The sequence below is a fragment of the Ceratotherium simum genome, chromosome 29, assembly GCF_057802395.1.
Source record: "Ceratotherium simum simum isolate JZ-2026a chromosome 29, ASM5780239v1, whole genome shotgun sequence".
Classification (NCBI taxonomy): Eukaryota; Metazoa; Chordata; class Mammalia; order Perissodactyla; family Rhinocerotidae; genus Ceratotherium; species Ceratotherium simum.
In genome coordinates, this window is record NC_141928.1 from 6961014 (window position 1) to 6985117 (window position 24104).

Consider the following 24104-nt stretch of genomic DNA (forward strand, 5'->3'; position numbering starts at 1 on the left):
TCTAGGCCTCAGCACAGTCACTCAGGTGCTAAACAGGGGGCACTTTACATCCCGCTTAGCCACGATGCCCACATTCCTCAAGCCCAAGTTCTCCCTGTGTGGGTACCGCTGGTTCTCCCTGACAATCACTCTTCTGAGTGCCAGATAACGGGACCATCTTGTCTGAGACCAGAGCAGCAAGAATGGCAGGTTTCAGCCGGTGCTCGACTAGCTGCATTGCCCCTCACAGGAATTCCAGTCCAGGTGCCCTCTACAGCGGACACGGCTTAGTTCTTCCCCCTGAGGTTCATCTGTGTCCATGCTCTGCTTCATTTCCAAAATTAAGGCTGTGCCTTGTGTGTTCAGTCCCGATATTAAGCTCTTAGCATATTATGAAAAGTCTTTCAGGTGACTAAACTGAGACGGCAATATTTTGAAAACTGGGATGCTGCTCAGCATAAGGGAGACATCATCTCTGAGCCATTCTTTTGAAGATTACCATTAGGATGGACACAAGGATTATAATCCCACCTCTGTAGTCCATGAGAAGTCCATGGTCCCAAACACTCTGCTTGACTTGCAGTAAAGGTAATTCTCCACACTTTTACAAAAATGTGCAATCTGTTGTGCTGCTATTTAGGAAGTCTCTAAGTGTAGTTTCTCTTTCTATCTAGGACTTATCAGTTAAATCAGCACAGAAGCCATACTTCACCTAATACAAAGGCAGAAATTATTTTGATATTTCAGTCTGCCACTGACACTCCTTCCGGGTTCCTCCTGAAGCCCCCAGAGTGTCCTAAACGTCTGCATCCATGGCTCTATCTATGAAGACAAAGTGGAAAACAAGGCTTTCACAGCTCACATTCATAATTCCATTTTGTCCTTACTTCACACTCTTGACATGAGAGACAAAATGTTCCCAGAAGTGCTGGTGTGCAGCAAAGTGCCAACCATGTTCTTGAAACTCCATTTGTATATCACTCACTTCTTACTCAGAAAACGGCAGTGGCTCCCCGTGGTCAAAAGGAAGCAGCTTTAACTTTCAGGCCAATGTTCAAGGCCTTCCCAGACTGGTTCCAATGTTTAAATACTCGTAATCTCCTCGTATTTAATTTTTTGAATGTCCTTGTTTCCTCAGAGAGACTTGACATGTAACCTTGTGTTTTGCTCCTTCTGGGAACAAAAGAGGGGGAGCTGGGAAGACTGTGCCCATTCCATCACAGTCCCGGCTGCGTGAAGAAGATCCAAACTGGAGGGGACGCAGCAGCTACCAGAGGGGAAGGGAAACAGGAGCTGTATGGCCCAGTGGGCAGAGGACCCAGGTCCAGCACTTAGGGGCTCTGAGACCTGGCCAGGCTGTAGAACTCAGCCTGGCAGAGAAGTGGCCCTGGTGGCTCAACAGAAAGACCCGTACAGGTCCTTAGCATCTTCTGTTCACTAGACACAGTATCACATGGTTCTGCTGCTGGTCCTTTGCCTCGGTCACATTTCTTTCCTTAACCGTCTAGGCAAGGCCCATCTCTGCCATAAATCCTTCCAGATCATTCGAATTTGGGTGATTACTCTCTCCTTGGACACCTCTAGCAACTGATCTGTACCATTCACTTGGCACTCACATATGTCCTTTATTACTGAATGTCAAGGTGGCTTTGCTGCAAAACTTGCTAACCCACCAATCACCAGATTTGGGTGGGCTGATTTGGGTGCCTAGGGACTTGTCCCCTTCCTTCCCTCGGAAATCTGCCACATTTACACTGTGCTCCACAATGAGACCAGTTGACAAGAACAACTTTATCCAACAGATGCTCTTTGGCCACGCAGAGCAGAGCAGCTGCACGTTCCTGCTAGGACGTCCTGTTAATATTATGAGTTCTGTACGTCCAGGCTCTGCCTCCACTAAGACTGTTACATATAAGACAAGGTTCCTCCCCTGAGGGGCTCACAGCCTTGTAAGGACTGGCCTCAGCCAGGGTCCCAAACATAGGAAGCGTTCATAAATGTCTGCCCCTGATGTCCACTTAACATTCTACCTTATGAAAACTCACTGGTGTCATTTGCAATTTTCAAATAATTTGTTAATAAAATCGCTTCTTTGTTAAGATGACCATTTTGTCATACGACAAACAGACGCAGAAAAGGCAGTGCGTTTCCCTAACTTTTCAGCAGCTCTCTGTGCAAAGCGTAGGTGTCCACATGCTGGTTTAAGGATGACTGATGGTCAAACATCTCCAAGAGCAGCGACCTGGGGTCTCAGTCTATCAGAACTCAGAAAGGGAATCCCCACCGGCAGAAGCTGGGGTTTCTGGGTGAGCTGACTCCCTCTTCCCAGACAGGCCTGGAGCCGAGCCCTGCCAAGTGCCAAGACAGAACTAGGACAAGCAGGACCAGGGTTCCCTCACCTGGAGTGGGATGACAATCATGAAGATCTTTTTGTCTTTATCGGAAAGGATGTGCTTAATGAAAGCCCAGCCGGTGCCAATGAGCGCGATGGTGATGAACAGAAGCGCCCCTTTCAAACTGGAAAAGAAAAAATTTAACAGACACCAACGGGTCTCTTCAGACTCTCACCCTGAGAGTTAGATTCTACAGTGCATTCTATGATTTCACGTGCTTCTTGCAAAAGATAGGTAGCCAAACTGAGGAAATTCATCTTACATGAGCAAGGCTTCTGTCTGGGCACACAAACAGCCAGCTATGCACCCCACTACCTGAGCAGCCGATCCCCACAGGGAGGCAACCCTCTCCCAGGAGCACACCAACAGCCCCGGCATCTCAAGACTGCACAGCCACCCGTACACCACACATCTCGGGCAGGGCAGGAACCCAGACAGGCGGCCACAGGAGGGGGCCCGTCACCCTGGGGCAGGTCTCTTCCTACCACAGCCTCCCTCACTTCTCTCGTGAGTCATTTCGTGGTGTGAGTAATGCGAGTGTCACCTTGCATACTTACAGGTGAGTGATGTAGTACACCACGGCCCAGCCTTCGATGGGAAAGCCCTGGGAGGAGATGTAGTGATAGTCGATCTGCAATCAAACGAGTGTGGTTCAGAAACGCCGACCTACCTCCCGCCTCAGTGCACAGCGAAACAGGAAATGCCACGAGAGGCCCTCCCGAGGGGGGCTGTCCCCCACCCCATACCCTAATAACTCACTCACCAATTCACAAGGAAGCATGTGAGTGCACTAACAAGGCCGGGCAGCCCGAGAAACCAGACTCAAGGTGTCAAAGTCACTAAGACCCAGCCCAGGTCCCTCTCTTGAGGCAGGTGATTCACCTGGCAAATGGCTACCTTTTCTTTTCTTTAAAACCTCCACGGTTCAAATGCCACAGGTATTTTCAGTATTCCAGCCAAGAACTTTATCTTTCATACCCCAGCTGCTTGTTCCATAAGTAAATAAGTCAGTCAGTGAAAAATCTATGTGGAATCACCCAGCTTCAACTAGGTTTTCTTTGAAAAAAATCTGTACAATTTAGAGCTACCTGAAGCCACCATCGATCGCATTTTGATTAAAGTGGCAAGTTTCAGTAGTGTACCCAAAATGCTTCCTGGCAGAACTCACAAAGCTGGTACCAATTTCTTCATATATCTTTCACTCTATCACAAATGGCCACCTAGCCATAGAGGGACTCAAGGATCCTATCATTCATTATCTATACGGTTCCAGAAAGAATCTGTTAACCTACCTCCAAATGGGAAATTATCCAAATAACTGTCATTTCTTGAGACTGTAACTGGATGCGTTATGACTTTTTCTATGACAACATTTTTAAGTGTGGCAGGAGAGCACCTGTCTGGAGACTGTCATGCTCACAGTTGTGGCCCGTGGGTGCCTTGTAGGCTTGGGAATTGGGGAAGTTGTGATCTTACACCCACGGGCAGGCTCATTTCAATTGGTACCGATACTACCTATTCAAAGCTTAAGCTCAATTCTTGTAACTCAATCTTTAGAGCATCAGTTTTCTCTCAAATAACAGAAACTAACACTGAACTTCAAATCAAATGGGAACATGAGGGAATATTTGGAAAAATAAAGGAAGTCATGGAAACAATTCAGCAGGTGGCACTCTAATCTCAAGAAATGACCAAAAAAAACCCCAAAGAAATAAAAATGAACAAGTGTGGGAAAACTCCAGGTCTGCAGGTAATATCAGAAGATGTCTTAAGTCTAATCATAAGGAGGTTGTGATGATGTACCCCCAAGGCCAGGCCCCCCCAGACAAAGGAGGCTTCACGAGATAGAGATTCTTTTATCTTTTGTTTCCACTGATCTACCTCCTTCCTTCTAATTTATTTTTCCTAGCATACAAACACTGTACATCATTCCATAAATGACCCCAAAATACTAATACATACTGCATGGAACACCAAGGAAAGAGATTTGGTGAAAGGAAGGGCCGCCATCAACCAGTGAATTTTAAACACGTCATTCCTATAAAAACAGAGAGAAAAGAATTAAAGGAATATTCCATTCTCCCAAAGGACAGCCAAAGCTCCAGACATCAGATCTATTTATACAGAGGCAGTAAATACAATCTAAGCAAACCACAAACATGAAGACATTTTAAAAAGTAGTTTCTGCCAATGGAAAAGGCCTCAAATGGAGTCCTAAAGTCATCTCCAATACACAATTTAATGTTGTGAATGGAACTGAGAGTTATGCACTGAAGCCACACATGATGGGCTCCAAGTTCTGATAAGATGGAAATTGAAATAGGTTGCCAGCTTCCTCCCCAAAAACCACCTTGGAAAGGCCACGGAGGCAAGAATGAGGGGGATGGATCTACGAAAATGGCATGAAATCCCCGAGAAAGCAGAGGCGATCAGGTGCAGCTGTAGGGGAAATCAGCAGCCCAGAGCAGGGGTGGGTTGGGAGCCACGCAGCAGGGACGGTCAAGGGAAAACCTCGCGGCCATGCCCCTCTCTCCCCCACGCCGCCAGAACCTGCCAAATACAGCAGGCCAGTGGGGCAAAGCACCCATGCCCCCACAGGTACTAGCCCACCCTTGGCCTGCCACACATTAAGTTCTCTACTCTTTCTCACCTTGCCCTAGGAATTAACCTAATAGGACACACAAGGCCATTATGGAGGAAAACGTACAACTCTATTAAAGTACACCAAGAAAGATTTAAGTAAGAGCCACAGAGGGAACTCAGACTCTCAGATGTCACGACATTCCGCAAAGCCACAGCAGCAAAAATGTGGAATGGACACAGCCTCAGACGAATGAACCAACAGAACAGACCAGAGAGCTCAGAAACAGATTCAAATGCATATGGAAGCTTGATAGATGGTAAGATGACACCAAATCAGTGGGAAAAGAATGGGCTGTTTAATAACTGGCACAGGGAAAAATCAGCTCAAACCTAGATATAGGAAAAAAGAAAGCTGGATCTCTACTTCACACTTACAAAAAGGGGGACCCCCCCCAATAGGTTCTGGCACTAAACATAAAATATGCATTTTGTGAGTAGGAAGGGGCCTCTTAAAATCTGAGAGGCACTGCCCAAAAGACTAAAATTAGATACCTTTGACTCCACTAATGCGAAATGTTTTTTTTCAACAACGAATACCATAGACAAGTTTAGCAGACTGGGAGAAGAAATTTGCAATGTCTAAGATAGACAAGGGACTTATATCCAGAATATGCAAGAAACTCACGCAAAGCAACAAGAAAAAGAAAACCCAACAGAAAAATAAGCAAAGAAGACAGGCAGTCACAACAGGGAAAACCCAAATGGTTAACAGGTTCTTGCAAAGATGATTCACATCCTTAATATTCGGAGAAATGCAAAATAAAATAAGGTACCAGTTTACACCCACCAGATTGGCAAAAAATAAGGTGTCGGTATTAGTGAGTATGCGGGGAAACAGGACCTTAGGTACTGCTGGCAGAAGTATGAACTGGTATGGGCACACAGGTGGGCAATCTGGTGGCACTGAATGAAATTAAATGCATGTTTACCCCACACCCACTGCACTTCCTCTGGGAATGTCCCTTAGAGGCTGCACAGAGCTGTAAGGGGACAGGCGGGAGGAAGGGTCACAACAGCACTGTTTGGGGGAGCAGGAAGATGGACACAACCCAGGAAAGCCCACCATTAAAGGGATGGATGAGTAAAACGCAGGGATGCACACTATGGGTGCTATAGGATAGCTAAAATAAATGAACTAGATGCACACACAGCAATGTGACTAGACCTTACTGAGTGAAAAATGTAGAAGAACAATATCTATAGATAGTATAGTTTATATAGATTAAAAATACATGCAATACCAATAAACATTACTTATTTATAAGAATACACAAATATCCAATAACGCATACTGCACACATGTGAGTGGTTCTCCATGGGTGGGAAGGAATGGGAGAGGAGATAGGAAATGAAAGGGAAAATACAGCAGCAGAGGGGCCTTGCACGACGATGAGGACGGCGTGTCATGAAGTGACGCACGCTCAGTTTCCGGGCTGGTTTCCTCCCTGGTACTTTGCTCTAGTCTCCACCTACTTGAAGGTCAAAAAGGAACTCAAGGCCAGAGTAGTCTGTCACTCCTAAGCAGCAACGAGATTTAGCCAGTGCAGAACTGCCCACTGTCAAGAGTGGTGCGCACTCACACCCCAGCAACCTCAACTTGCAGTCCAAGTTAAAACACCCACGGCTGGGGCAGTGATGTGACGGAAAGAACACAGGCCCTGAAGCCACACCAACCTGGCTCCAATAATGGCTCTACCCTGACGACCTGAATCTTTCCAAGCCTCAGGAATCTCTTCTGAAAATGGGGAACAATGACCTCAAGGAGCTGTTGCAAGATTCGCTAAACTAACCAACCTCGAGTGCCAGACTGGGCAGAGTGGGTACTCCAAAACCATACATTTTATTTTGCTTGTTCATTCCCTTCCCACATCCCCGGGATTCCCATCCCCATGCTCTGGGGCCCACAAGAGAACTTGGAGTTGAGAGGAGCCACAGATGCATCACAAGCAGATCTGGGTTCCAGTGCCAGCTCTGTCAGGTGACACTAGCGATGTCTCTCACTTCCCCTCTCAAGGCCTCAATAAAACCAGGCAAAGGTCTTTCAGTTCCTTCCAGCTCTGAGGGCCTAGGAGCCTCGGAAATGCACTGGCAGCCTTGGAGTCACATCCTTTACATGACTCGAACTTCCAACCTAACACTACTGGCTGTAAGACTCCCGGAAAAACATGGGGATGGGCAGAGGGCTTAAATTACACATTTCTGCATGTGTACTATACTTCAACGAGAGTTCAAACATGTTGTACCAGGTTGGTCAGCCTCACTTAACCATAGATTTAAAATTATTGCCACAATTATATGTACGTGAACCAGTGACAAGGACTGTTGCATCAGTAAATAAAGGGAAATTAAAGCACCACTGAACACCTGGCCAGTAAGCTGTTTTGCATGGACCTCATATTTGCATAGCACTCTGATTTGCAAAGCCCTCTCATACACAGTATTTTGGGGTAATTACATACAAATCGAAGGATCTAAGGCTCTTAGAGGAAGGCAGGGAAATTATTACTGTCCTGGTTTGGTAGCCGAGGAAAAGCAGACTTAGAGTGAAGCCAGGCACACAGGCAGTAACCGTCCTCGTTCACACCTGAAATCAGGCGTCTGCTCCTAGTTCTTACTCTTCTAATAAAGGCAAAAGCAGAGCTGGCTCCGTGGCTTAGCGGTTAAGTGCGCGCACTCTACTGCTGGCGGCCCGGGTTCAGATCCTGGGCACGCACTGCTTCTCCGGCCATGCTGAGGCCACGTCCCACATACAGCAACTAGAAGGCTGTGCAGCTATGACATACAACTATCTACTGGGGTTTTGGGGGGGAGGGGAATAAATAAATAAATCTTTAAAAAAAAAAAAAAAGGCAAAAGCAAAACTTTCTTTAAAAAAACAACCAAAAACACCTTTTGTGGCCTAAATGCGTAGGACTCATTTTTTCTTATTAATGGCTGCCTGATCATTTAGTCCAAACACGATTATGTACGGTCCTTCACAAGTCAACAAGAAGCTCTTTCCATCTGGTGGGTGTAAAGGATATTACAACAAACAGGAACCAGCAACTGCACCCAGCAGAGCCCAATACCCAAGCTGGGCATTTCCCCTAGAAGACAATCAGGCCACCAGGGATTAAAGAAGTCTTAATTTCTGCCCCAATGCTCCAGAGAAAGAAGTATTTGATATTTGGGGGTGCTTCATTATTGTATGACTTTAAATTAATCCATATTACAATACCATATTCACATACCCCCATGTACTCTAACAAATACTTCTAACAAATACTTCATGTGGGGTCTTTAAATGAAATTTAATATTTCGTTCTCAATTTTGGGGGGAAGGAGACAAAATTAAACACTAGCTCTACACATGTGCAGCTGCTCCCCTCAAGAACCAAGTCCAGGAAGTTAAAGCCTCGGGGGTTTCAGAAGAAAGGCCAAGAGGCAGGCAGGTGGCCGTTGAGGAGGTCTTCCCCAGTGGCAAGGCTCTGGAGGTCAGTATCTACCCCAGCCGGCCTCTGAACTGAGGACTTCAGTACTAAGCAATAACTCCATGCTCTCACCCAGGCAGTGGGTCATTGTCCCTCATCTCCTCTTAAGAACAAACAGCCGCTCCGGCCCCGTGGCTTAGCGGTTAAGTGCGCGTGCTCCACTGCTGGCGGCCCGAGTTCGGATCCCGGGCGCGCACAGACGCACCGCTTCTCCAGCCATGCTGAGGCCGCGTCCCACATACAGCAACTAGAAGGATGTGCAACTATGACGTAGAACTATCCACTGGGGCTTTGGGGGAAAAAAGGAGGAGGACTGGCAATAGATGCTAGCTCAGAGCCGGTCTTCCTCAGCAAAAAGAGGAGGATTAGCACGGATGTTAGCTCGGGGCTGATCTTCCTCACAAAAAAAAAAAAACAACAAACAGTCCCTGAATGGGACCAGCGTGTTCACCCTGCGTTCTGGACTGCAGTGCCTTCGCTATGGAAACGCTTTGCTTATACATTTTATTTTGCTTGTTCATTACCGAAATATTTGGATTTGCTTTCTAAACAAAGCAATGGGAAGTAAACAAACACCAAGGCATGCAAAGGCCTCCCACGCTGCAAGGCTCCTGCGTAGTCTCCCTGTTCCGGGGAAGATGCCCGTTGAAGAGAACAAGACTGCTAGTGCCAATTCCTTCCAGGTCCAGAAGCCAGCAAAAGGTGAAATGACACAAATCCCAACACACTCTAAGTTGAAGGGTTCAAGGAAGTATTAATTTACCGTCGTTTTCGAAGGATGTGAATCCAGACGGTCCCAGAAAGGAAAAAGAAAAAGGCCATAGAAATGTATAATTTAGGGAGAGGAATTTCTCCTGCTGAGAGGTAGCTGTCAGGATTCTTCTCTGTGATCTCAATCTGAAACCAACATGAAATTAATTTTCACTTTTCAGGAACACATCATCCCATATTCAGCAACTCGGATATAATCTTAGCTGTTTCATTTAAGCTTAAGAAAGTGAGTACCAGCAGATAAAAACCACATTCTTAACACACAGGTTGAAGTGTGAACACATCCTAAATTGCTTTATATTTTCTTATTTATGAATCTTCTGCTGAAGCATCCTGCCCACTGGCAAAGACGTTATTCTGGCCACATTTTTCTCTTACTCTGCTTAAGTGTTCTTAAAACCTATTCTTATAGAGAAATAAATGTCTCACATTTTACATGGCTGACAAAATCCACGTGGAACAGTTTCCATATGGTACTCACATCAAGGCTGAAGGAAAACTTGTCAGTAGTCTGAGTTTCTTTTCCAAGGCATTTATGAAAATAAAGACTGTAGAGGCCTTCTTGGTCATCAGTGCTGATGTTAAAGAAAAACTGAAAATGAAGAAGAAAAAAATTTAAGGGTACTCAAATCCTCAGCTAAATGTTTAAATCTTAGAAATAAATCATGAATGCTATGGACAGAAGAAAATACAGACTACTTAAATTAATAAAATTCTCCCAGAGCAGAGTTTAAACAGATATTTTCTTATTCTATGATTCCCTCCCAATATTTTGTTACAACAATTTTCAAGCTAACAGAAAAGTTGACAGAACTACACAGTGAATACCTATATACCCACTACCTAGATTCTACAATTAACATTTTACTATACTTGCTCTATCGTGTATTTATCCGTCACTGATGCGTTTTTGTAGAAGTCTGCAGAGATAACCTAGGATGCAGTTATCTAGTTTTCAAGACAACATGATTTTGCTTTTTAGAAAAAAAAATACTCCTAAAAATAAAGGAGGTTCCTCTGATACCTGAAAAGGTAATGGACCAATATTCCCTCATCAAAATTTATACCTATGGTTTTAGACAATAGTAATAGAGGCCACATTTTCTAAATTTAAACATTTTTCTATGTTTTTCATATATTTCATGTGTTCAAATTAAGTTTAATGTCAATCAAAAGACATTATATATGTAAGTTCACAGAATGTGACTCCTTGGTCAATTCTAGAGAACACTGTACTATAAGCCTAAAATATATTGTTTAGGGCTACATGTATAGATGGTAAATATAAAGAAAAGTGAGGAAATGATTATGATAACATTCTTCATGACGGGGGTTACTCTAGAGTGGGGAAGGGATGTGAGGGACACACAGGTTTCTGGGGTGCTAGCACCGTTCTAGTTCTTGTCCCAGACGACGGTTACAAAGGTGATTATAATTATTTGTACTCAACGTAAGTCCTATACACTCTTCTGTATGTATACTATATGCCATAATTAAAAAGGATGGGGAAAAAAGAGATAACTGACAAGAAGATGGAAATAAAGGACCAAGAATATTCACACTGAAATTATCAGTCTGTTATACCATGTCTCAAATGTGAGAGCACATATTTTGGTCCATGCAGGGCAGCGAGAAAAAGAAAACTTTTCTGAACATATTAGTAACTTTTAGTTCCAAAAGTAAGACTCATATGATGTTTCTAAGAAATACTAAAAAAAAAAAAAAAATCAATAGAGTCATCACGGTACATCAGAGTAGGCACCTGACCTTTAAAGACAAAATCCAAAAGAAAATAAAGCAAAAGTGTCAATTTTAGAGTTGGAATAAGCCCTGACAGTCCCTTTCCTACCTTAGAGAGATGAATTATCACCCCTACTCTGAGGATGGGGCAGAAAAGCTCAGAATGACCGCACTGTTCAAAACAGGGCAGATCTTGGGTCACAGAACAATAAGGAGTCGCCTACTGACTTCTTTACGAGGAGGGGAAGCCAGAGAAAAGGCAAGCTGTCCGTCCACTGCCTGTTTTATGCATCCCAGGAACCCCACAAACTAGCTATTTCAACCAATGTTCTTAATCTCACGTACGTTGCTCTCCCCTCCACACTCACCCTGACACAAAGCACCAGTAACTGACAAACGTGTACAGCCTATAACGCTTTCCTTTTGTGGTTTCTTTAAAAAAGGCTTTTTGAAAAACATTCAAAAAACTTGTTTTATTAACAAGCTTTTTAAAGTGAGGGAAAGAAGACAGAAAAGTACCTTTCATATTTTCTTAAGGAGGTAGTAAAGCAAAGTGGTTAAAGACATGGGCCTTGGAGTCAGACAAACCTGGGTTTGAATCCTCCCCTTAGGCAAGTTACTTAACGTCTCTGAGCCTCAGTTTCCTCATCTGTAAACGGGGAATAATAACAGTACCTACTTCATAGAGTTGTTGGGAGGACGAACTGAGGTAATGATAACATATAAGTACTTAGCACAGTGCCTGGCATTCATCCTTTCATCTCCATAATTACACATGGAGAGCCTGCTGTGGGCCAGGAGCAAGATTAGGAATTTCATACACATCAGTAATAAAACAGACAAAAATCCCTGCCCTTACGGTTACCTTCCAAAGGGAGAGATGGACAATAAACATAATAAGTAAGTACAGTATACAGCATGGAAAGAAGAAGCGCTGAGGGAAAAAACAGAGCGGTGGGGGGAGGGGGGTGTAGGCTGCATTTAAAATAGGGCGCTTGGAGGAAGCTTTGTTGAGAAGGTGACATTTGAGCAAAGACTTGAAGGAGGAAGAAATTAATCACGTGGATTCTGAGGAACAAGCACTCCTGCCCGTGGGTACAGCCACAGCAGAGCCTAAGGCCTGATCTTTTCTAGGAGCAGTAAGGTGGCCGGTGCGGCTGCAGCGGAGTGAGCAACGGGGGGGAAACAGGAGCGGAGGTCCAAGAGATGACAGCAGCCAGACCACGTGGGCTTGGAGACCAGGGAGAAGACGGGGGCTTTTACTCTGAGACAGATGGGAAGCTGTTGAGGGTTCAGAGCAAAGGAGCACCCCGTAAGCTCTCAGTTAGCTATTAATACTGATGCTTACTAAACTTAAATAACATATAAAAATTCAAAGATAGGCAAAATAATCTATGGTGAAAGAAATTAGAACAGTGGATGCAGGGCTGGGGGACTTTCTGAGGTGATAAAAATACAGAGAATCTTGATAGGGGAAAATATGGGTGCATGCATTTATCAAAACTGATCAAACTGAATACTTTAGACCTGTGCATTTCACTCTAAGCAAATTAGAACTCAATTAATGAAAACTGGTTAGAAAAGAGGCAGTGATTCTTACAAATCAATGATAAAAGATTATTTGTATAGTACTTTACAAACCACTTTTATTTTTTAGAAAATGATACTCAAAACAACCCTATGAGATAGGTGTCATCGTTTTTCATTTTTAGGTGATTAAAGAGCAAGGTCCAGAAGTTAAGTGAATTGTCCAAGGTCACCAGCTAGGAAGTGGGTTTCGAGATCCAGTCCCATGTCCTACCCTGCACATAGGCTGTGATGCCGCCACAGGCACTCATGTGCAGTTAATAACGGTCACAGCCGAGCAGGTCACTCAAGGCCTCTGAGTCTCAGTGAACTCATCTCTAAAATGACATCATCACCCTAAGTGATTGCCAGTGGTCCTTTCAGGCATAGAATTCTGTGCTTCCGGCGCACTCTGAATGGGAGGCAGGATGGGACTCAGAGATGCTGAGTTGTGCGCAGCCAGGCAGAACTGGGTTGGAATCTGGGCCTTGTCACTTACACTGGACATTCACGAAGCTATTCATTCTCAGAGGCTTATAATTTGATATGTGGTAGGTCACAATATCCACCTTTCCGTCTGTTATGGAGAGAGCTACCATCTTCAAGTGACTGACATATAGCATGCTTAAATTATTCCTAAATTCAAACTCCCTTAAAAAATTCACCCTTTTACATGGTAGAGATAAATTCTATGAAGCTTTACTCAAAGAGAATACATACCTGAAATGAAACTGCTCCATTGTTATTATGAATAGAAAAGGATTTCTCTCCTGTTACCTAAAAAGACATAACATCCTGTTTTAGGAAGATACTGGCAGAAAAAGTATGCTAATAAAAATGTTAAAAACCCAAAACATATTTCTTCTTAAGTTTCTTCTTAAACTCTAAATTTGCTGACCTTCAAAAGCTCTCTGAAAATAAAATTCACTATCTTTTAAAGATGTTTAAAATCCCCTTTCACAGAGAATGGTAATTCCTCCTCACCCATTTCCTTTCCTCTGCTGTCTCTTCTGCCTCTGCAGTAACCCCCTATGCCCTGCCCTCCCCACCCCAGTCCTCCTGCTGGAGCACTTCTCTACTCTTAAAGCTCCAGCAAGACTAAGGATGCCCATCCAGGTCACACCCCAACGCCCCACCTGGACTCCATTCCCGATCTCAAATGATCAACACGTCGCCATTGGTACAATGGACTGATACTAAGTAATGAAAGGAATGAACTATTGATACATGCAACAACATGGATGAACTCAAAATAATTATGCTGAATGAAAGAAGACAAAAAAGAGCACATACTGCATAATTCATTTATATAAATTTCTATAAAACCAATCTATAGTGATAGATCAGTGGTTGCCTGGAGACAAATGGATGACCAAGGGGCAGGAGAAACTTCTGGGGTGATGGATGTTCACTATCTTGATTGTGGTGGTGGTTTCACAAATGTACACATCAAAGCTTATCAAATTGTCATTTTAAATATGTGCAGTTTATTGTCTGTCAATTATATTTCAGTAAAGCTGTTACAACAAAATAAAATAAAATACCACCATTTGGATGCCCCATCAATGAAAAATCAAGATATCCCAAAGGCAAACTTTCCCAGAGTTTCCCCCTGCTATTTCTACTACCTACCTACCCCTCTGCAAAAACACATTGACCTCTTCGCTTACCTGCCCACCACCCCCAAGTGCCTCCCAGACTGGTCCCTTATGTCACATTCCAAGGCTCTCCTCTAGCTCAGATCCTCCTCAACCTAAACCTGTATTATCACAACAGCGTCCCTCCTGGTCCCCCTAATTTCACTATCTTCCTCTCCAAGGCTACTCTGCATATTACGTTCAGAACGATGATCTTCTCTAGACACCATATGTGTCACGTTCCTTCCTGATCAAGAACACACGGTGACTTCCTATTTCTACGCATCAATACCTTCAAATTTCTGGCCCTATACTATCTAAGATCCCTCTCTCTACTCCCAAATATGTACCTTTTACTTCAAACAGGCCAGTGGCCAGCATTTGTCATGCTCATGTCCACTTCCAGTCTTTGCTCATGACAGTCTTCATCCCCTCCCTTCGCCTCCTCTTCCCCAAATAAACCCACCGCATTTCAGGCCCTGGTGACACCTCCTTCCAGAGGGCTCTCCAGACGCTCACTTCCCTCTCCTCTCACTATCTCACCCTCTGTCACATAAGTGCTGTACAACTCAGCACTGAATTTTACTTTGAAGTTGTTTCAGTGTCAATGTTATCTCCCCGAACAGAAGGCCACTCCCTGCAGATTAGGCATGTATATGCATATGTATACATATGTGTGTGTACCTATATATACATATGTATATAAACACATTCACAGACGCACACATATACACAGACACATATATACACATATATCCAGGAAAGCTGAGCACAAGTGGCTGGTTAGTTCTTACCTTTGAATCCACTGTACTTCTTTTAGACTTTCCACTGTCTAGAAACAGAAACATTTAAAAGATATTATCACAAGATTCAGCTCATATGTACATTACAATATCATTTCATGAGACTCTAGCTTGTCTAATATCAAAGAATTCAAAGAAACAAACAAAAAGGCGAGGCCATACGCTATCTTGTGAACTGTCATCTCCTCAGAACCCAAATAATCCTGAGCTGCAGAAGCGGCAAATTGGAATTTGTTATATTATAAATGCGATTTTAAAATGATATTTGGTACCAACAGAGGAATTCATCTCCGAATAAGGCAGTGTATGTTATTGCTGGAGATGCCACATGGAGTGACTTTCCTTATTTTCTAAGTAACTATATTTGAAAACAGACCATTATTTAAAATATATATATATGAGACTTATTAACACACAGAAAAATTAATAGCAAATATCATTAGCATAATGCACATTTTTCCATAGCAAGGAACATTAAGACTGTAATGGCTTCTTTTAAGGAACAGAGAGGGCATCTGTGCCTTATTTTTACTTAAGATACTCTTCATCTTTCTTAAGATACTTTCTCACTCTTTCATGAGAAAGACAGGATTTCAAGCTCCCTGGAGGAAGGGACAGAGTTTCAGAATAAAAAGATGGAAAAGAATACAGTCATGCGCCACATAATGACATTTCAGTCAACGACGGACCACATATACAACGGTGGTCCCATAAGATTAGTACCACGTAGCCTAGGTGTGCAGTAGGCTATACCATCTAGGTTTGTGTAAGTACACTCTATGATGTTCGCACAACAATGAAATCGCCTAACGATGCATTTCTTAGAACATATCCCTGTCGTTAAGTGACAGAGAATGTATTTTCCACCCAGGGGATGGTTATGTGAGCATGAGGAACCTGGACAAGGAGACGGTGCACAGACTTTAAACTACACCATCACACAAATGTAATATTTCTCTACGTCTTTTAATTTGGGTTAGAGTTTTGACAAACAGAAAAAAATGTGTAAATAATACAATAAATAGTAAATTATCTTTAAAGAACTCATATAAATTAGTAGACAAACCTGAGTTAATAAAAGAGGTGATAAACATAAATTGGTTAATCAACGTATGGGGAAAAAGTGCAGCCTCAGTAATACGAGTGAATACAAACAGAAGACTACCTTTTTGCCTTTCCCTTTAGGATTTAAGGAAAAAAATCCCAAAAACCCACTATTGGCTAGGACATGGTGATGTAGGCACTATTCCTACATGTTTTCCAACAGAAATAGAAATTCACTCAACTCATTTGGAAAGAAAATGAAAATATGTATCAGATATATTCTCAAAAGTATTAATATCCTATGAACCAGATATTCTATTTCTGGGAAACCATCTTAAAGAAAGTTCTATACACATGAAAAACATTCTACAAATAAAGAAGTCCAACAAAGCAGTATTTATAATAGCATCAAAATGGAATTACGTCTCTTTAAGGGGAAAGGTTGAGCAAGTTACAGTATCCATTTAATGGGATATCTGATGAGTATGAAGTATCTTAAAGTTAAGCGAATGGGGATGCTTTAAAATTATAAACATGACTGAATTTTAAAAATCAAATGTTCTAGACTTAGGAAACAAGCTTAGAAGGAAACATGGATTACTAAACTTCCAACACTGGAAGTAAGGAGAAATTACTGTTCTTTTTCCATCTCCTCCATAATTCCCACATTTTTCTTTAACGGTTATATATTTTCGCATAACCTCCGAAATAAAATAATGCTAAGATCATCTTTGTTTTTACTTAGGAACAAAAAAGAATCAACACAGCAGGGTAGTGAAGAAAATGCTGGTTTCCACTTGCCAGTTTACCTTGTTTTTTCTGAGTCTGGTTGCCTGCTGAGACAGGGTGAACACCAGGCTCCTGGCTCTGACCAAGGACTTTCTCACCCTTGCCAAAGATGATCTTTGGTAACTGGGTACCAGCTTCTGGTGGAGATCTTACTGTCACTCTATATTCGAATAAGAAGGAAAAAAGTTCAAAGTAATGCTTGTGGCCATTGAAGTGTTCTGTGTTAGGCATTGTTGCAAGCTCTAAATCCATCATCTCACGTAGTCGTTACGACGTCTTATGACGGAGATTCTATTATGTGCAGTTTACAGATGCTGAAATGGAGGCTCAGAAACGTTACAGAACTTGCCCAAGAGTAGTAAGCTAGTAAGTGGCTGGGCAAGGACCCAGACAGTCTCACTCTAAAGCATAAGTTCTTAGCAACCACATGATTCTGATGAAGATATTCTCCCCCTAAGTATCTGTAATGTGCACAACAAATTGGCACACAAGGGAAATGGAACAAGACATAAAAACCAATCAGGTGTTAAAGTGAAGTCCAGGGGAACATGTGAGGGGCAGTGGGCACTACTAGCAGCCTGCCTAATATTCGCTTCCTCCCTTCTCAACAGACCCCAATTTTGTTCAGCCTGTCCTGCCTGAGGAGGGGCCACGGAGTTTCCACGCCTGAGTGGACACGTGCCCTCGCTGACACAATCAAGCCGAAGGGAAGCACTTCCAATCCTGGCTGGGAGAAGCCTTCCCCCCTTTCCCTCAGCTGCATGTGAATAATGAACTCACTTCACTGAACACACCAGCCTACTTCATGCTACTCTGCCTTTACACAGAATGTTCCCTTGGCCTGAAATTCTCTACCTTTCTCATTCATCTGGTAAAGTCTATTCATGAGAAGGCTGGTTGGGCCAACACTTACTGAAGCCTTCCCTTCTCTTCCACAATTCCCCAGTTTCTCTGCCTTACTCTTTCTCTTTTGATGTAACCATTTATATTGCTGTTCTGTCTCTCTCATTAGTCTTTAAGCTCCTCAAGGAAAGGAGCTCTGTCTCCCTCATCTTGGTTTTAATCTCCAGCACTCAGCACAGTATTTGGCACATGGCAGACACTCAATAAATGAGCTCAACCACGAAATTCCCTCTCACTCCGCTCTAGGATGGCAGTGAAGGAACACTGGAATTACTTACTCACTTCCGGGGATGTTTAGGATTAGAAGGGTGACAGAGACAACCTGTTTCCTTAAAATACAGTAGTGCATATCTTCATCCTGAGAAAGGAAGACCCAAATGTACATCATCTTATTCATTCACACTAGAACAAGAACAAAAAGCTTTCAGGAACAAGGCAAATACGTGGCCCAAACTCCATTCCAAACACAACTGTGGGTGCTCAGAAACACCTGGAAGTTAGAGCGGCCACCACCTCAAGAGAGCAATGCTGAGAGAAGCAGGCTGTTCCCACTCAGTGTCTTGGACTCAAGTGAAGGGAGTGATCAGGTCAGGCATTTAACGCTCACCAGGTAAGAAGAAAATCCATCATTCTTTGTACGGTCCAGGCTGAATCCAATCTAAGAGGGGTAAAAAGAGTTTGGTTTTCTTAGCATTCATTTTGTAAGAAGCATCACTAATTACTAAAATTATTCAAGAATTACAACTTTAGTGTTAAAAGTAAAACTATCTGATGCCTGCACACAAGTCTAATTTTCTGCACATTCTGATACTTGATCTTTAAGTATGGGGTGAAGTTCTCCCCTAAGGAACAGAAAAGGGCAAAGCCCTTGATCTCCTGGAAGGCACTTACAATTGGTTCTTTGTCTGTGGCTCCTTCAGGCTTGTTCACTGACAGGCTACTGACATTAACCACCATGTACCCGTCCTTGAAGAATCCAAAGGTGTTCAGATGAACCTTATGCCTCACATCATCCTAAAAAAATGTGCAGTGGTGGAATTAGTAATATGGAGAAGTTAACTTGATTACTTAACCTATTCAGTTGCTTGAAAAACTATGGTATCTAGTTTCCTGCTAGCTAACCAATGTTTCCACATGCTCAGTAATACATACAGCTGTGCTACCTTATCTTGCTCCAAAAGCTGAAGAAAACGCGTCAGAAATTCAGGAGGTATCAGCAGTTTTGCAGAACGAAGCGCACAACAGATTCAATTCATTCCAAGGGTCCAGGGGGTAGACTCGGTGGTCAGTTGTTAACGTGAATCCCAGGGAAGGAGGAACAATGTTTTAGTCATCCTCACATCCTTCCTGTTAGTACAAAGCCTGGCATCCAGCAGGCACTCAAAACACTGGGGGGGTAGGGGGGTGGCCAAAGCTGCTCCAAGAACACACCCATTTAGAGAAACTTGCTTATGTGTTTTGTGTAACTGACTCCTCCCACTGCAGGATGACCAAGGATACCCGCACATTACTTTTCTAACCTATAATTCAATTTTTTACATAGGTTCATTTGCATCTAAAAATGATGTTATATATGATGGGTTTTCAGGAAACAAAGCCTTATGCAAAAGGACTCCCAGGAACCAGCCAGGTGGAGAGAGGATCTTCTGGACACAGGACATCCTGAGGTCTGCTGAACCTGCACCACATGGGCATATGCCTCTCACACCTGCTTAAAACTGTCTCAAAGTTCTGATTCCAGTCTCAACAAAGCCAACAAATTTTAAGGCCAACAGAACAACGGTATTAGTGAATACTTCTAAAACTGAGATTCCACAAAGACACTTCATATTGTGTAAAGTCAAGAGTTTTATGTCAAGAGTTTTATATTGAGAACTATTTGCCTAAATCAGAGCACCTCAGTAAGTCTGCAATAAGCCAACAGTTATTGGCTCCTAAATGCAAGGCACTATGCCAAGGACTTTTCTAAAATTCGCATTTGGTTGTTCCTTAAATCTGAACGGTCATTTTTGCTAGTGTTTGTTTCTGGCTCATATTTTAAACTTTCGTCCTCTGTTTCTTTCCATTTTAAGTATAGCTATTTTACAACGCGCTGAGGTGCTCTGGGGGGTGTCTAACTCTGCTCTTGCCTCTGCTGCCTTTCCCAGCAGCTTGTTTCTCTGTGTGAGTGGCAATTTTTTATTTCTAGACCTGGATCTCCTGGACAGCAGAGGTAGCCTAATTGCAAACGCCAAGGGCCTACGAGGAGAGGCAGTGGATCAGATCTTCAGGAGAAAAATCATAAGCTGCATTCCCCCACACAGCTAAAACACACATGTATCACCATCAGGAGGGTTTTATTTCCCACCGCACTCTTGCATTCAAGGACTACAGCTCTCCGAGAGGCCTACGTTACAGGCCCCATCCAAGTTCCTGCCATGCCTCAGGGCAACCGGAGCTCGTGTTTTCACCCACTGGGGTTTCAGGTCCTTCCTCTTCCCTCCCTTCCCTTCTTTTGGCCCCTGGGAATCTCCCTTAATTCCCTAAGAGCCCAGCTCTGCATTTAAAGCCGTTTGCTGGACTTCCACTTCCTGGTGGGATGGAGCAGCTTGCAGCAAACCAGCATCCCCGGGGGAACGAGAAAAGCAGATACGATAACAGAAGTCATCTGTTAGAAGGCACTGGAGAGCTGCTAGACCAAAAAAGCCCAAAAAGCTAAGACTCACAGCCTTTCCCGGGTTCTACGATAGATTAACCTCTACAGAACATGATCTGAGGGACTATTGTCTCAGTTCTTTCAAAAGTGTCACGAGGCTACTACCATCCTACATGCACAGGAGAGAAATGAACTCAGCTACATATGATGGATGCTTTGGGACACCAGGGCTTAACCCTGGCAGAATCCCCGGATGAGAAGGGCTGCGAGAAAGAATGAAGGAAAATGAACAAACTCCTGCCACACGCAACAACCTGGATGAATCTCACAGACATAATACTGAGCAAAGAATTCATATTCGCCATAGGTATAACAAATTCAAATGCAGGGGGGAAATAATCTACAGCGATAGAGGTCAGGACCGGGATTACTCTTGGGAGGGAGAGATTTCCAGTCACTTGGGGGAGTGGGACCTTAAGGAGCTTCTCAAAGTGCTTAGCAACCTTCTGTTTGCTGGTTGCACAAGTGTGTTTACATAGTGGAAATTCATTGCGTTACATGCTTACAATGAGTATTTTTTTTAGCATATATATTATACTTAATAAAGTTGAAATTTTAAAAGTATGTCTGTTCAAATTTATCCAGCATTTAGATGCCATGTAGCAAAATGAAAGCCTGTTAAGCACTTTTTGTAGTCATTTAGTCCACCACAATGGATATTTTCTAGTCTTTTTTGGAAACATTTTCCAAAGTGTTTCAACTGCAACCTTATAACAGTTATTTTTTTCCATATAAACAGTACATTCCTTTATTGTTTTTTCTGATTTTTATATATTATTTCACTTGATAATACAATGTCATTAAAAACACGTTTTTGAGGAATATTTTAAACAATCATAACAGCATCACAACTCCATGTTTTCAGCACTTACCAAGAACCAGGTTATGTGCCAAGGGCTTTCCTATGATATCTAAGCCTCACTCAGCCCAGTGTGATTACGAGTAGTATCCCCATGATAGGGATGAAGACACAAATTCAGAGGTGAAATGAACTACCCAAGGCCAGGCTGACCGTAAGTGGTAAAGCTGAGATATCAACACAGAGTATGAAAGCCATTTTCATACTCTGTCCCCTAATATGGGAAAATGATCATGACATAATATGAAATGCAAGCTGGATAACCTAGAAGAAATGGACAAATTCCTAGAAACATACAACCTACCAAGACTGAATCATGAAGAAACAGAAAATATGAACAGACCAATAACGAGAAAGGAGACTGAATCAGCAATCAGTTAAGGAAAAGTTATTGACAATCCTTCTCAAACTCTTCCAAAAAATTGAAGAGGAGGGAACACTTCCAAATTCATTTTATAAGGCCAGTATTATCCTGATACCAAAGCCAGATAAGGACACTATAAGAAAAGACAATTACAGGCCAATATCCCCAATGAACAAAGATGCAAATATCCTCAACAAAATACTAGCAAATCGAATTCAACAGCACATTAAAAGATCATACACCACAATCAAGTGGGATTTATCCCTGGGATGCAAGGATGGTTCAACATATGCAAATCAATAAATGTGATACACCACATTAACAAAATGAAGGAAAAAATCCTATGATCATCTCAATAAATGCAGAAAAAGCATCTGACAAAATACAACATCCTTTCATGATAAAGACTCTCAACAAATTAGGTATAGGAGGAATGTACCTCAACACAATACAGGCCAAATATGACAAGCCCACAGCTAACATCATACTGAACAGTGAAAAGCTGAAAGTTTTTCCTCTAAGATCATGAACAAGACAAGGATGCCCACTCTCATCACTCCTATTCAACACAGTACTGGAAGTTCTAGCCAGTGCAATTAGACAAGAAAAAGAAATAAGAGGCATTCAAATCGGAAAGGAAGAAGTAAAAATGTCTCTGTTTGTACATGACATGATCTTACCTATAGAAAAATACTAAAGACTCCACTAAAAAACTGTTAGAACAAATGAACTGAGTTAAGTTTGCAGGATATGAAAATCAACATACAAAAATCAGTGGCATTTCTATACACTAACAACAAAATATCTGAAAGAGAAATTTTAAAAAATCCCATTTACATTAGAATCAAAAACAATAAAATACTGGGGCTGGCCCCGTGATGTAGTGGTTAAGTTCGTGTGCTCTGCTTCGGTGGCCCGGGGTTCACGGGTTCAGATCCCAGGCACGCACCTACACACTGCTCATCAGCCATGCTGCAGCCGTATCCCATATATAAAGTAGAGGAAGACTGGCACAGATGTTAGCTCAGTGACAATCTTCCTCAAGCAAAAAGAGGAGGATTGGCAACAGACGTTAGTTCAGGGATAATCTTCCTCACCAAAAAAACAAAACAAAACAAAAACAATAAAATACTTAGGAATAAATCTAACCAAGGAGGTGAAAGATCTACACACCGAAAATTACAAACACACTGATGAAAGAAATTGAAGATACAAATAAATGAAAAGATAACCTGTGCTCATGGATTGAAAGAATTAATATTGTTAAAATGTCCATACTATCCAAAGTGATCTATAGATTCCATGTACTGCCTATCAAAATTCCAATGGCATTTTTTACAGGAACAGAAAAAACAATCCTAAATTCATATGGAACCACAAAAAACCCCAAACAGCCAAAGCAATCTTGAGTAAGAAGAACGAAGCTGGAGGCATCACATTGCCTGATTTCAAAACATATTACAAAGCTACAGTAACCAAAGCAGTATGGTACTGGCATAAGAACAGATATATACCAATAGAACAGAATAGAGGGCCCAGAAATAAATCCACACATTTACGGTCAACTGATCTTCGACAAGGGTGCCAAGAACACAAAATGGGGAAAGGACAGTCTCTTCAACAAATGGTGCTGGGAAAACTGGACATCCGCATGTAGGAGAAGGAAACTGGACTCTATCTCACACCATATACAAAAATCAACTCAAAATGGATTAAAGACTTAAACGTAAGATCTGAAACTGTAAAACTACCAGAAGAAAACATAGGAAAAAAGCTTCTTGACACTGGTCTGGGCAATGATTTTCTGCATAGAAACCAAAAGCCCAGGCAACAAAAGCAAAAAGACAAACAAGATTGCATCAAACTAAAAAGCTTGTGAACAGCAAAGGAAACAATCAACAGAGTGAAGGGATAATCTATGGAATGAGAAAAAATATTTGCAAACCATATATCTGATAAGAGGTTAATATCCAAAATACACAGAGAACTCAAACAACAGCAAGAAAATAAGTAACTTGATTAAAAAATGGGCAAAGAATTTGAATAGACATTTCTTAAAAGACACACACAGATGGCCAACAGGTGTAGGAAAAGGTGCTCCACATCACTAATCATTGGAGAAATGCAAATTAAAACCATGATGAGATATTACCTCATGCCTGTTAAAATGGCTATTATCAAAAAGTGAAAACATAACAAGTGTTGATGAGGATGTGGAGAAAAAGATAACCTTGTACACTGTTGGTGGGAATGTAAACGAAAAAGCCAGTATAGAAAACAATATGGAGGTTCCTCAAAAAATTAAAAATGGAACTACCACGTGATCCAGCAATCCCACTTCTGGGTATATATCCAAAGGAAATGAAATCCCCATCTCAAAGAGAGGCTGCACTCCCATGTCTGTTGCAGCACTATTCACAACAGCCAAGACATGGAAAAAACCAGAGT

General features: G+C 42.3%; 1 protein-coding gene across 4 annotated transcripts in view; it reads right to left on the minus strand.

Annotated features, from left to right (window-relative positions):
* Positions 1-24104, minus strand: part of GPR107 (G protein-coupled receptor 107) — a 75663-nt gene that overhangs the window by 31233 nt on the left and 20326 nt on the right. For all 4 annotated transcript variants that reach the window (XM_004423577.3, XM_087418920.1, XM_087418921.1 and 1 more), the window contains exons 2-12: positions 18630-18752; positions 18346-18396; positions 18017-18096; positions 16856-16995; positions 14994-15031; positions 13283-13339; positions 9738-9848; positions 9249-9382; positions 4335-4410; positions 2930-3003; positions 2379-2496 (exon numbers count right to left, since the gene is read on the minus strand). In XM_004423577.3, the coding sequence (XP_004423634.1) occupies positions 2379-2496; positions 2930-3003; positions 4335-4410; positions 9249-9382; positions 9738-9848; positions 13283-13339; positions 14994-15031; positions 16856-16995; positions 18017-18096; positions 18346-18396; positions 18630-18752 (1002 nt within the window). The remainder of the gene's footprint in view (positions 1-2378; positions 2497-2929; positions 3004-4334; positions 4411-9248; positions 9383-9737; positions 9849-13282; positions 13340-14993; positions 15032-16855; positions 16996-18016; positions 18097-18345; positions 18397-18629; positions 18753-24104) is intronic.